At 43.7% G+C, this 11,928-nt stretch overlaps 2 protein-coding genes across 2 annotated transcripts; one reads left to right on the top strand and one right to left on the bottom strand.

Moving 5' to 3' along the window:
- The first annotated feature begins 24 nt into the window (after nt 1-24).
- LOC121662089 (inositol 1,4,5-triphosphate receptor associated 2-like) lies at nt 25-1,567 on the top strand. The gene is made up of 3 exons (XM_042022903.1): nt 25-253; nt 392-496; nt 896-1,567. Exons 1-3 carry the CDS (start codon nt 69-71, stop codon nt 1,137-1,139), a joined length of 534 nt encoding a protein of 177 aa, XP_041878837.1. The 5' UTR covers nt 25-68; the 3' UTR covers nt 1,140-1,567.
- LOC121662088 (dynein intermediate chain CFAP94, axonemal-like) lies at nt 1,514-11,609 on the bottom strand (the record flags this gene model as incomplete). The annotated part of the gene is made up of 11 exons (XM_042022902.1): nt 1,514-1,854; nt 2,446-2,559; nt 2,735-2,902; nt 3,483-3,697; nt 3,984-4,128; nt 4,849-5,006; nt 6,611-6,716; nt 8,460-8,739; nt 9,844-9,947; nt 10,966-11,112; nt 11,491-11,609. Coding segments are annotated over 11 exons (1,832 nt in total), but the record flags the coding sequence as incomplete, so codon positions are not given.
- Nucleotides 11,610-11,928: the final 319 nt, after the last annotated feature.

The raw sequence follows: 11,928 nt of genomic DNA, 5'->3' as shown, positions 1-11,928 counted from the left end.
TTTTTTTTTTTTAATACTCCTAATTTCAAGCAATTAAATTTGAAAGTTATTTGTCTGAGCTCAACCAAATGAGTAGGCTGCTGCTAAATTTCTCATTTCCTGCTCTCTATCTGCTGAGGAAATTTAAACAAACTATTTTAACATATGGCAGGGGCAGACTAGGGGTGAAGCAGAATGAGAAGCGTCCTTCGCTGCAGAGGTTCCTCAGCACCTATTCCTGGGCAGAGTATGAAGAGGAGCATTTTGAAACCAAGTAAGTTCAGCAGCAGCCTCCTCCCAGATGTGCTGCTTTGTTTTTTAAGGAGCTTTTAATTCACCACCTGGTCAGGGCTCTAAAGCCAAGCTGTTGTGAATTTGGCAAAGCTTTGGAACTGTTGATTGTTGTTCACAGAAATGAGCAGTCAGAATTGCCTGCTGAAGTACAGGAACAACCAACCAGGAAGGAAAGTGTCTCTGAAAAAGGAAAATACCCATCCAAATGGACCTTGGAGTCAGTGTAAGTGTTTTTCACAAGTTAAAGCCGTGTTTGGTAGGTGCATGGGGGAAGAGGGTTCAAACTAAAGGCCAGGACTTTCAGTGCTTTCTACAAGCAAGATTTCTTGCTGCTCTTGGAAGGCAGCTTTTGTGAATCCTCTTCAGAAGCAGTGTGAGGTACAGGGAGCGGGGGTGGACTGCTGAGCTGGGTCAGCTTATCAAGGATTTGCTTCCTTGACCATGTCTTAAAGCCAGAACCGAAGCTCCCCCTGCACAGCTCCCAGAACAGTAACAACCTGTCACTTGTGAGGATGTTTGTTTGTGGGATCTCGTTTGTTTTAAGGCTTTTTGGGGTGGGGTGGGAAGAGCTGCACATTTTGAAGAAACACTGAAGGGTTCTGTGCTTTCCTGTCCTGCCCAGGTACAATTTGGTGGCAGCGTGGGCATCCCACTTCAAGGCTTCCTTTTCCAACGCGAACAAAACCCTCTGGGTGTCCGTGTCCATCCTGGTCCTGCTGGCTGCTCTCACGAGCTTCCTCACGGGGCTGTCCCTGCAGAGACCGGCAGATGCAGCCCCCGTAGGCACCGGGGACTCCTGGACGTCGCTGCAGCAGCTGCTGTGGCCCTACACGGGACTGCAACACAACGGCCCTCCCCCGGTATAACCCCGGCTCCCCTGCTGGAGCTGCGCTGCCGCCGCTGCAGGACAGGAGCTGAAGCTGAGATTTATTTAAGGTTACACGTTTCGATTCGTTTTGTTGGGTTGGGGGTAGTTTTTGGGGGGGAGGAGAAGGTTTTTTCTTCAAAGCATGACTTGAAGTGAAAACATACATATTTTTTTCCCCATTCTGACAAAAGTCATCTTTAAAAGTAGCTAAAAGGGCCTCAGTTCTGTTGAGGTTTACAACAGAAGAGCAGTTTTGAACATAGCTAACAACATGTCCAGGTGGTCTAACCACAAGAGAATAAAGAATTTATTTTGCTTGAACAAAGATAAAATGTTTGCATTTTAGAACCTGTTTCAATGATTTGAATAGAAAAGGATGAAATGTAACTTTATTGAAAGCTTTTGATAATAAAGTTTTAAAGGAAAGCATACAGTATCTAAGAGAATGCTAAAACTCTGGTAGCAAGGAGCAGCTGATACACAGAATCAATAAACAGGCTGCCAGCTCTTTCCACTTTATCCATGGCTTCCTTGCTGGCAAGATCCTTGAGCATATGGTAGAGTGTGGAGTGAAATTCAGACTCTTCTTCCAGCTCTTCTGAAAAAGCTTCACTGGTTTCAGTGAGCTTGAGGGTTTGTACTTTCTCACCATTAAACATATAAAGAGACCAGTGGTTGTCTTTGGCAGAATCTGCTTTCAGATGCTCACTTACCTAGGGCAGGAGACAATGCACTGTGAGGTGAAGCCTGTGCCATTGACAGAGCACAAATTGTAATATTTGTGGCACATGCATTGAACCTGAGAGTGAGAAAGCTGCTCCAGCTTTCAGCAGCGTGGTGTTACCTATCTCCAGCCACACCTGGGAGTGTTTGGCTGGCTGGGAGAAGTTTTAACCGTGTGTTTAAGTTCACAGCTGGAGACAAATCAGCTCTGAGGCTGCTTAGTCCCTCCTTTGCAGTAGGGAGCAGAAGAAACCCTACAGGCAGGAAGAGATTTCCAGCTGTTCTCTAAAAAGCTGGCAGAGCAGATTGCTGACTCCCAAGGGGCCTCTGAAGAGCATGAAGCTCTGTCACCCCAGCTCTGGCTAAAGCCTCCCTTGGTGACTTACCAGTTCCATTTCCTGCCACCTTAGCAAGTGTCTCCGTTGCTGAGACTTGTGTCCCCTGAGAGCTGTCTCAAGTGCAGTCTGTGACACTGAACTGAGGCAGGGGCTGAAGCCAACATGGCTGAATTAATTGTTTCTGTCTAACTGGGGAGGGGTCAGTGCTGGTCTGCTCTGGAGGTTTGGTCTGACTCCACAAACCTTGAACACGACTTGCCCTGGCCCTGCTTCTCCATTCCACTTGCTGTGAGCAAAAGCAAAAGCAGCTGCAAGCAGAGCCATCTGTTCATAGGCCTTCCCTTCTGCCAGGGCAGCCTGCAGAGCAGAAGGACAAGTTAGACAAAGTAGATCTCACTCTCTTTCCCTGGGTTACAGCAATGCTTTACTCAGTCCCCTGGCTCAGCTGGCAGCACAGCAGGGCCCCAGTGCAGGAAAGGGTGACCTGAGTGAAAAACGGGGAAAAGCCAACAGGAAACTCTCTGGCACTCACCTTCCTGGGCACAGGGACATACTTGTGAGAGTGCTCTGCTGGGAAAATGTTCACTCCAGCTCTTTTCAAAGCTTCTCTGAGGGCAAAAGGACTCATCCAGTGTCCTGTGATGTGGGAAAGCACCTCCTCCTCTTCCACCACTACTGAAGACAACATACACTGATTATCCTGTTGTACAAAGCAGTGAAAGCAACTTACGGTCATGGAAGCCATTTTCTGCTTTAGGCTTCAAATACCTTTGCTATGCTGGCTGTCACCTACATCATGTGCTGCTCTGGGCTTTGACCTTTCATTTACAGACCCTGAAGGAGCCAGCTTTGTGTAGGAATTCAGAAATGACACTGGTGTACTGATTTATACAGCAGTGAGCAGATGGATAATCATGTGTAGCTTGAACTTTTAGAAGAAACAAGGAGCATTAGCAGCAGACTGCTAGAAATGCTTTAATTTCTCTTATTAAAATTGGGAGGGGAGAGGAACAATTTTCAAGTCTAACAGGTGGAACAGGCTTGAATGCAGCAAGGCACCACCAACAGCAAAACACTGACTGGAACTGTTCAGAGCAAATGCACAGATGCTGTCTCATAGAAAATAACTGAAATTAAATAACCAGTACAGTGCTTGGAAAGGAAAAGACAGCGATTCAAACTGCTCTTGTGGAAGCATCCCAACTTCCTAATCAGGGACACTGTAATAATTATGGGGGGTTTTAATTGCAAATGGCTGATAAAAAAAATATTTACAGTACCTTAATTTGTATCTGAATAGTGGCAAAGACTGCAATGACTGTGAAGAGCCCTTCATCCACACCAGTAGGCTGCAATTCCCAGGCCTGATAGGGCAGGTTCAGGTGAGCATCCTGGAGAAGGGCTACTGTATAAAAGGCACCCATCCCAAAGGTGATGCTCCTTTCCTGTGCTTCATAGGTTATGTTGCTGATGCCATCAGTTCTCCACTGCTGGCCTGGACAAAAAGGATGCAAAAATACAAAGAGGCATGTGGAAGGCTTCTGGCAGTAATACAGAAGTAAAATAAAACAACAACAAAAAACCCCCAAAAACAAGAACAAAAAAAAACCAACAAAAAACACCACCCCAAAAATCCCCAAATCAATTAACATTGAAGTCCCCCAGTTACTTCTGGGCTCCAAACTGGCCCTTATCTTTACAGCTGCATTGTAACAATAGTCCAACTGAGGCATAAATTCCACTACTGAATTTATTTTAAATTTGATGTCCTGAGTTCATACCTGCAGGATCCCATCGGGCTACCACGGGCGCTTCAAAATAAATCACATTGTCAGGGAGCCTGAGGGTTATCTGTACTGCTGCCTGTGTGCCATCTTCAGCCTCTCCTGGGGAATATGGATACACCTCCAATCCAACATCCAGCAACTTTGGAAAGAGAGAGAAAAGGATAGATAAGGGGATTATCAGAAAATACAGGTGTTTTTCTTCGAGTTCATCCAGCCACTGCAAAGTTTTTTAGTACACCATTTAAACGGGTTTGCTAATATTGCACATTTCCAACTACAGCTTTGAAGGCAGTAGAAGAGCAGCTACCACGGGGCCTTGGAACCCTTCCTGTGCTGCTGAAGGCACCCTCAAGGCAGTGCCACACAGTGGGCACAGCCATTTTTCCACAGATCCACAGCCTCAGAAAACCAGGAGCACCTGGGAGGCAAAAGAGGTGTAATTCCCCTCTGGCTGCAGAGTGTCAGAGGGAAGGAGAGGCCACAGGTGGCTGGGAATGAAGAGCTCATCCCTCCTGGCCTGCCCACAGTCCTGCTTGCTGAGTGTGGCTGGGAATTTTGCTCATTAAAGGTTTCCAGCTCCGCAGTGCCAGCTGTGGGGTAGGTCAGCACTGCAGAGGACACCAGAGCACAGGGACTGCAGTCCTCAGCCACCCTGAAGAGCCTGGAGCTGGACCGGCAGGGATTTTTGTTACCACTCTGCTTTCACCTTTCCCAGAGGAAAAAGGGACGATTTGCAAACCTTGCCTCGCTCCTTTGCTGCTCAGGACGTCGTGTCCAGTGCAGGTGACAGCGGTGACAAACCTCAGGAGCAGCTCCTCGGGCTGCCAGGGCGTGAGGGGCCGATCCCCTCCTCACTCACCTCCACCATGCTCCAGTCCCTGACGTCCTGGGCCTGAGGTGGCAGCTGCAGAGCATCGATGTGGTACACACCCCCCACGGGCACCAGCTGCTGCGGATCAACAACTTGTGCTGCCTCTTCTCTGCCGCCCGGCTCCTCCTGCAGCACTGCGCCCTCTTCTAAAAAATGCACCAGACAGCAGCAGTTCACCTGGGGCTCAGTCCCAGCCACATTTCCCACCTCTCGATTTTCACTGCGTGCTGGAGCGCTTCCCACCGTGCAGCGTTTCAGCCCCATCTACTGGTGTTCTTTGCAATCACTGACACGTGGGGAAAGGCAGAGAGCTGGGCAACGAAAAGCACTTCTTGATGCGGTGCTGAGCTTTTGCGTTTGTAGCCAGTGCCAAATGCTTTCTACAGGAATAAGGATTTACTGACACAATGAGTCCCATCAGTACCCACAGAAGAATTTCATAACCACAATAATACAGGAGATTCTGGACAGATTTAGCAAGATTGTATTAATATGAAAAGAAATAAGGCAAGTAAATAGTAGATCAAAGTAAATAAAAATAAAGCACTAAAAAGATTATGGGCTGAAGGTGAAAGACGTATGATAATTATGAGGAGCAAGAGGGGTTGAACATGAAATACAATTTTCAGATAACAAAGATAATTATGCATAGATAAAAAAGAATTATGTATATACCACATAAAAGTTTAATTACTTGGAAAATGTTAGTAAAAGGCAGAAACACCGTGGACATAAATGGCCATAAGTATTTTCTTTTAAAAAACAAAACCAGCAAAAAATCCCCCACATAAAATGTCACATGGGATGGTACAGGGGGAGAGAAGTTACTGTGACAGGAATCTAGAAAAAAGTGTTCAATACTGTAAAAACAGCTACTGTAATTGTTATGAAATTTGCTTTGAGACAATGACACCACATCAAAAATGACAACTCTGAAAGGCTGTGGAGCTAAATCAGTTGTTTTATTTAAGTCAGTACTACAAGAAAACTCACTCCTATTAAACCAAAGGACAACACTACACCACTGGAGAAATTTGTAACTCATGTGGGACACACAAAGAGTTTTATTTCCTAGAATTAGGCCCTCTTTTAACAAGGTGTAAGAGCAGGGATCTCACTTTAAGCACTGTTTAGGCAATACTCAGTAACACCCCACACTACACCAATGCCGACCACAATATGCATTTGAATTATCATTTTCTGAGGAAGTAAAGCTCCCCAGAGCCTGGCAGATTCATAAAGATTGTGTGTCTCACCCATAAAGATAGGTATAACAACACACATATCTACAGAAACGTGATAAACACGTACATAAAAATAAATAATAAATAAATAAAAATAACTGTGGGGACAAACTCCATTTTCCTATCTGTCCTGGTATCTCCCCACATTTAACAATCATTAATAGAAATGTCAACAAAACTCAAATGTTATCAAAACATCCCTATATTTGTGAACTTTGCTCCATTCACATGGAGACATTGCAGTGTTTCCATAGATCATAGAATGGCCTGGGCTGGAAGGGACCTTAAAATCCAGTTCCAACCCTCCTGGACACCTTCTACTATCCCAGGTTGCTCACAGCCCCATCCAACCTGGCATTGGACACTGCCAGGGATGGGGCAGCCACAGCTTCTCTGGGCAACCTGTGCCAGGGCCTCACCCCCCCATCACAGGGAAGAATTTTTAACATATAAAATACTTAGCCTCAGCACTTTAGCAGTGCTGCACATCAAAAATAACGAAATACCTTGTGATGGCTCGTCCAAAATGTCTGAATTCTTCTCAGTTTCCTCCTCTGTCTCTTTTTTATCATCTGTGTTATTGCTGTTTTCTGTCAATGAGGCAGCACTCTCCTAGATAAAAAGCAAAAGACATTTTTCCATTAGTCAGAGACAAACACAATGAAGAAGGTGTCACCTCCTTCAGGGAGGCCCAAGGAGAAGGGATACAGAAACATTTGTACCAATCTTGCTACAGGGTCAAGGTTTTAAGAGAAATAATTTCTACCTAGCTAGCAAAAATATTTTGATTAAAGGTACGCTCTAATTTGGAACTGGATATATAAATAGAGACAAAGTAGTTACTTCGTTTCCACAGCAAATTCCATCTTGAGCTCCCCAAGTACCAAACAAGCACCCAACACCTTTTTAGCAGAGTGTGCACTCAGAAGTTGTGGCTTTGCTGATTTTACAGCCAGCAGAGTGGCACACAGAAAATGCAAGTTGGGGCTGAATCCAAACCAATACTGAAACTGTGCCAGAACCCCACCTGCAGCTTTGGCCTGTGCCTGGCCCATGATATTTATTCCCTTTCACACACTGTATTTACATACAGGAATGTGGGGGAACTCAAGACACAGCCAGACAGGAGGATGCTGAGAAACATTACCCTGGATTTCCAGCCAAATTCCAACCCAGATAGGGATTCATCCCTGCCATAGCAGACTCCTCTGCAGGCACAGCACCTTCTGTGCCCTGGCTGTGCCTGCCAGCACATGGGAAGAACACACATCTGCTCAAACAGGACAGGAGGTGAGAGGACACAAGCTGAAAGAAGTGGAGCCTTCGAAGGAAGAGGAAAATTCACAAAATGGATTGAGAGAAAGAGCACAAGACCTGGGAAAGAAAAAGAGAGGGAATAAAATGAAGGAGCTTAAAGGAAATCTGACAAATGTAGGTGAAAAATGCCAAAAGATAAGGTTTGTCATACAAAAAAAGAAAAAAGGAACCAAGAGAAGTAGGATTTCAAGCACTGATCATTACAAAGGTGCTGGGGACTGAAAAGGAGAAAAGCCAAGATCGTGAACAGGGGTTCAATCCCTGTATGGATCCCAGAATTTAGTCACGTAAGAGTTGGACTCGAGGATCCTTGTGGGTCCCCTCCCACTCAGAATATCCTGTGAAATCTGTGAAATTGCTCCAAACATACTAAGAAGGCCTAAATCTTGATATTTTGTCAGTTATTTCTGCAGAAATTTTAGGTAGACAACACAGGTCATTTACCTGAAAGTCACAGGTGATACTCAAAGTGAAAACCCCAAACCCAGTATGGACAACACAAAACCAAGCAACCTCCATCACACCTAAAACCAACATATTCCATGGAAGAGAGCTGAGGAAGAGGACAGGCAGCCAGAAATAGTATTTGAAAAGCCCTCTAACAGCAAAGGGTCAGCACACAGACATGGAGCAGCCAGGTACCTGTACAGCCACCACCTGCTGAACTTTGAATCCTACTCTGCATGCTGCAAACTTTCCTAAAATTGGATTCCTGCAGGGATTTTGTGTGGCTGTCAGTTTCACAGAAGCAGAATCCATTCATCTGTACACATGCCAGAGATTTATAGAAATATCTTGCAATGGCACCTCATGCTTGATCCTACTCTTAAACCACCAACCAAATGCCAACTGCATGCCCTGTCCAGACTTCCCTTTCTACTTTCCATCTTTCAATTCCCTTGAGAAGATCTATGACACTGTTGACACAAGTTGCCTTTTCCTATAAAACATTTAAGGATTTGGCTGTCCTGCACTGTGACTGAGCCTCGAGTTAACAAGAGCAGTGTAGGAAATCCTTTGAGGAGGTTTTTTACCTACCTTTCTCTCCTTAGAAGGCGTTTCTTCTGCAGCAGGCACACTGGGTTCTTCCCTGCCTTTCTCCTCCTGTTCTCCTGGTTCTTGCCCGTTGTCTTTTGGATGCTCAGCTGACTCCTCGTTGTCTGAGGCCTCCTGCCTTGGCAGCCCTTGGCACTGCAGCCACAGGGGGGACACGTGGTCATAGCGGGTGTGCAGCACGCGAATGGCGACGCTGCTCAGGGCCAGGGATTTGGGCAGGTCAAAGCCATGCCCTGCCTCCTGGAACATGTGGGTTTTGAACCTGGGAAGGACAGTGACAACAACAACAACAGGCCCTGGTAAGACTGGCAGCACTTCGTTTGCTGTTTCCTCACAAATGTTCAAATCTCTTCTGGGATTTGTTGCACGGTCTGAGAAATGTTGCGGGATGTCACAGTGCTTGTGCTGGCAGCTGTCTGTAAGACCCTCCAGCAAAGCCACAACTGCGTCAAGGGGATCAGAAGCTTCAAAAGTAAGTCTTGACAGGATGGCAGTGAGGCAGAATCAAATGGTAGCTGTTCCAGAAACTACATTCCTGGTAAAACTCACTAATTTAATGGGAAAATCCCTGCACAGGTCATTTACCTGAAAGATGTATTACATCACTCTCAGCACCTTTCCAAATAATTCAAATAATCATTATTTTTGGATAAGATAAGCTGGTCACAAGTTCTAAAAATCTTCTAGTAAAGCAACACTTAGTTTTTAAACGTTGGTTGAATATTTTAAGTGCAGCTCTCTGCTGGCCAAAAGGCTATAACACTTAACCCATATGGGCTCTTCCTGCAGGTCAGTCTGACATTGCTCAGCACCCACTCTTCTACTCATCTCACCAAAACTCACAGCAACAGGTCAAGCTGAAGTCCTTTTCATAATTTATTCCTTATATTTGTGGAGTGGGAGCAAGAAGTCTGCTCAAAAATCTCATTTTGAAAATGTATCATTTAAATGGTAATCCAATAAAACCACAAAACTTAGATTCAGAATTGATATTGCATCCCAGGCTCTAAAATATTTTCTCTAACTGAGCACCAAGTATCATCCACTGCTTTGCAAGCAACTGGAACAACTTAGAAAATATTAAATGCATCAGCAAGAAACACTGCTTCCAGAGGAACTTCAATTCTCTGCATGAGCTTTATTGTTTTTCTTCCAAATTTGTTCTGGCAGTGACAGGGTTCTGCTGCTGCATTTTAAGAAAGAAATTTATATATCTCTAAACCACTGCTTAGCAACAGCCAGCACTGAGAGTCTGCAGAATGGATGCTACTCAATATTAAAAAAAAAGATGATGAGAAATTGATTCTTGGTGTTTACTCAACAAAGCCAGGCCTCATTTCAAATTAATAATTTCAGTGTGCTGTACCTTGGTTTCTTCTTCAGATTGACCCAAATACAGAAAGTAGTATTTTTATCCTTTATGACTGTGTGCATATTCCCAGTCTCAGAGTCTTCATACATACTAGCTATCTACAAAGAAAAAAGCCAATTAAATTATGTGTTCACTTTGATTTACCTACATTTACTTGAATAAATAAATTTAAAAATACATGTAAGAATGAAAATACACCAGACCAAGCCCAGCTGTGTTGTATTTATGTACTAAAGCACAACAGTTATAAACTCAAATCTGTTTCTTAAAATTTGAACTACATTCCTTTTCTTCCTCTGACTTCATAAATTGTGAGCCAAGTACTGCCAAGTAGGGGTTCTTCCATTGTTACCCTAATTCTCAGGATAAATTATAAAAAACAAACAAAAAAGGGATTTCCTGAGCAAAAACGGACTCCTACCCCAGAGTCAATGCACAGATTATTTTATCATTTAGGCAACATCAAACTTGTGAAATGATAATTATATCAGGAGTTTAATCCTAAATTCAGTAAACAAGAATTCATCATTTCTTAATTTGCAGGGGGTTTTGACTGTGCACATACAACTGGTTCACTATTTCACTAATATTCCTTTGCTAAACATGCTTATATATCTGATTGATATTCTTGAAATAGTAAGGTCACTACCTATACATGAAGCTCAAAAAACTGACTCTCCAGTACATTTTCTTGTTTGAGTGCTCTTCACTCTTCCCAAGATTCTCAGTTTAAAAAATATTTTAATCACATGAACTTGTATTAAAAAAAATGAGTACAAGGCAACCTTATGAACTGCTTTTCACATCCACATTTTTTTGGTACAGTCAACAAATTTCATACAGCACCTCTTGTTTTCATTATCTCCAAATCTCACAAAATTTCCCAGTAATTTAATCTTGTCAGACTTAATGATGAGATTTTCCACTGTAAAGTTCAGATTTTCAGGAGTTTTGAATAATTAACAAGTCTGGCATGTGCTATAAACATGATTTGGAAACTCACAGACTCATCTCTGTGACAGTTTAAGACCAAACAAAGCCAACCATCATTACAAGACACTTGGAGTTAAACTTATGTGCACATATCACAACTTTGAAGCAGTAAATCTTACTCACTTTGAGCAGGTTCTGCGTAGCCTCATTGTACTTCTGATGAAGCAGAACCTGCAACTGCAGAATGAATTCCTGGTACTGGACCCGTTGTTCTTCTGTGATCTCATTTGGTGATGCCTCCAATAAAAGAAACTCCAACTTCTCAATCAACTAGAAGACATTTATATGGGAGAAGTTTTGACACCATCTTTAACGTAACGTGTGTTCTGTCATAAAAAATGAGGCAAACCTACTTCCTTTGTACCTAAACAGATCTTGGTCACAAAAATAACATTTTTATAGACAGATAGGAAATCTAACTCAGAACCAAACCAGCCCAATGCAACTTGTGTTACACATGCAACTCTCCCCCCACCAGTTTCTAGAAAATCTCATTAAGTTTCTGAAAAACACAACAAAGTCAGCATAAATGAAACTAAAATCCTGAATTTACAGAGCAGGCACAGATTGCTTAAAATTGCTTCACAAGCTATCCATGCCTGGTGACTCCTGTTGGTAAAAATCAATTCTGGGAACTTCTGTTCTTACATGACATTTTACTGGCTCAAGTGTTACAAAATGAGGCTGTTGTCCACCAAAGCATTTATATCTGAGCTTGTACGCTCTGGTTCCAAATGGAAGGGAATATGGGTGTTGGAGTACTAGACCTCAGTGTAGAAACACAGCACACAAATGTAGGTTACGGGCGGGTTCGGTCGGGACGGAGACGGATGGAGATCTCTATAGGCAGGTCTTGGGACACAGTCGGTTTATTGTAAAGGGCGTGGGTATTGGGGCACTGCTCAGAGCTGCTAGACTCAGCTCTGAGCAGGCCCAAGAGAGTAAGCAGGTGAGAGAGAGAGAGAGGGTGTAAGAGCAAGAGTGGAAGTAAGAGTAGAAGTGGAAGAGAGGAATAGAGAAGAGAGAATCAGAATCAGAATGTCTGAAGTCCTGGTTACAATACAATAAATCATCTTCTGTACTGAA

The sequence above is a fragment of the Corvus kubaryi genome, unplaced genomic scaffold (genome assembly GCF_017639235.1).
Source record: "Corvus kubaryi isolate FWS band 111438036 unplaced genomic scaffold, C.kubaryi_AGA036_p1.0 37229, whole genome shotgun sequence".
Lineage (NCBI taxonomy): Eukaryota > Metazoa > Chordata > Aves > Passeriformes > Corvidae > Corvus > Corvus kubaryi.
Note: the sequence above shows the minus strand (reverse complement) of the source record. Positions and strands in the feature narration are given on the sequence as shown.

Bases quoted from the DNA above. Each gene is read 5' to 3' on its own strand.
- LOC121662089 (XM_042022903.1), top strand. From the start codon at position 69: ATGAGTAGGCTGCTGCTAAATTTCTCATTTCCTGCTCTCTATCTGCTG. The intron at 254-391 runs GTAAGTTCAGCA...TGTTGTTCACAG, and splicing joins GAGGAGCATTTTGAAACCAA to AAATGAGCAGTCAGAATTGC. The intron at 497-895 runs GTAAGTGTTTTT...TGTCCTGCCCAG, and splicing joins AAATGGACCTTGGAGTCAGT to GTACAATTTGGTGGCAGCGT.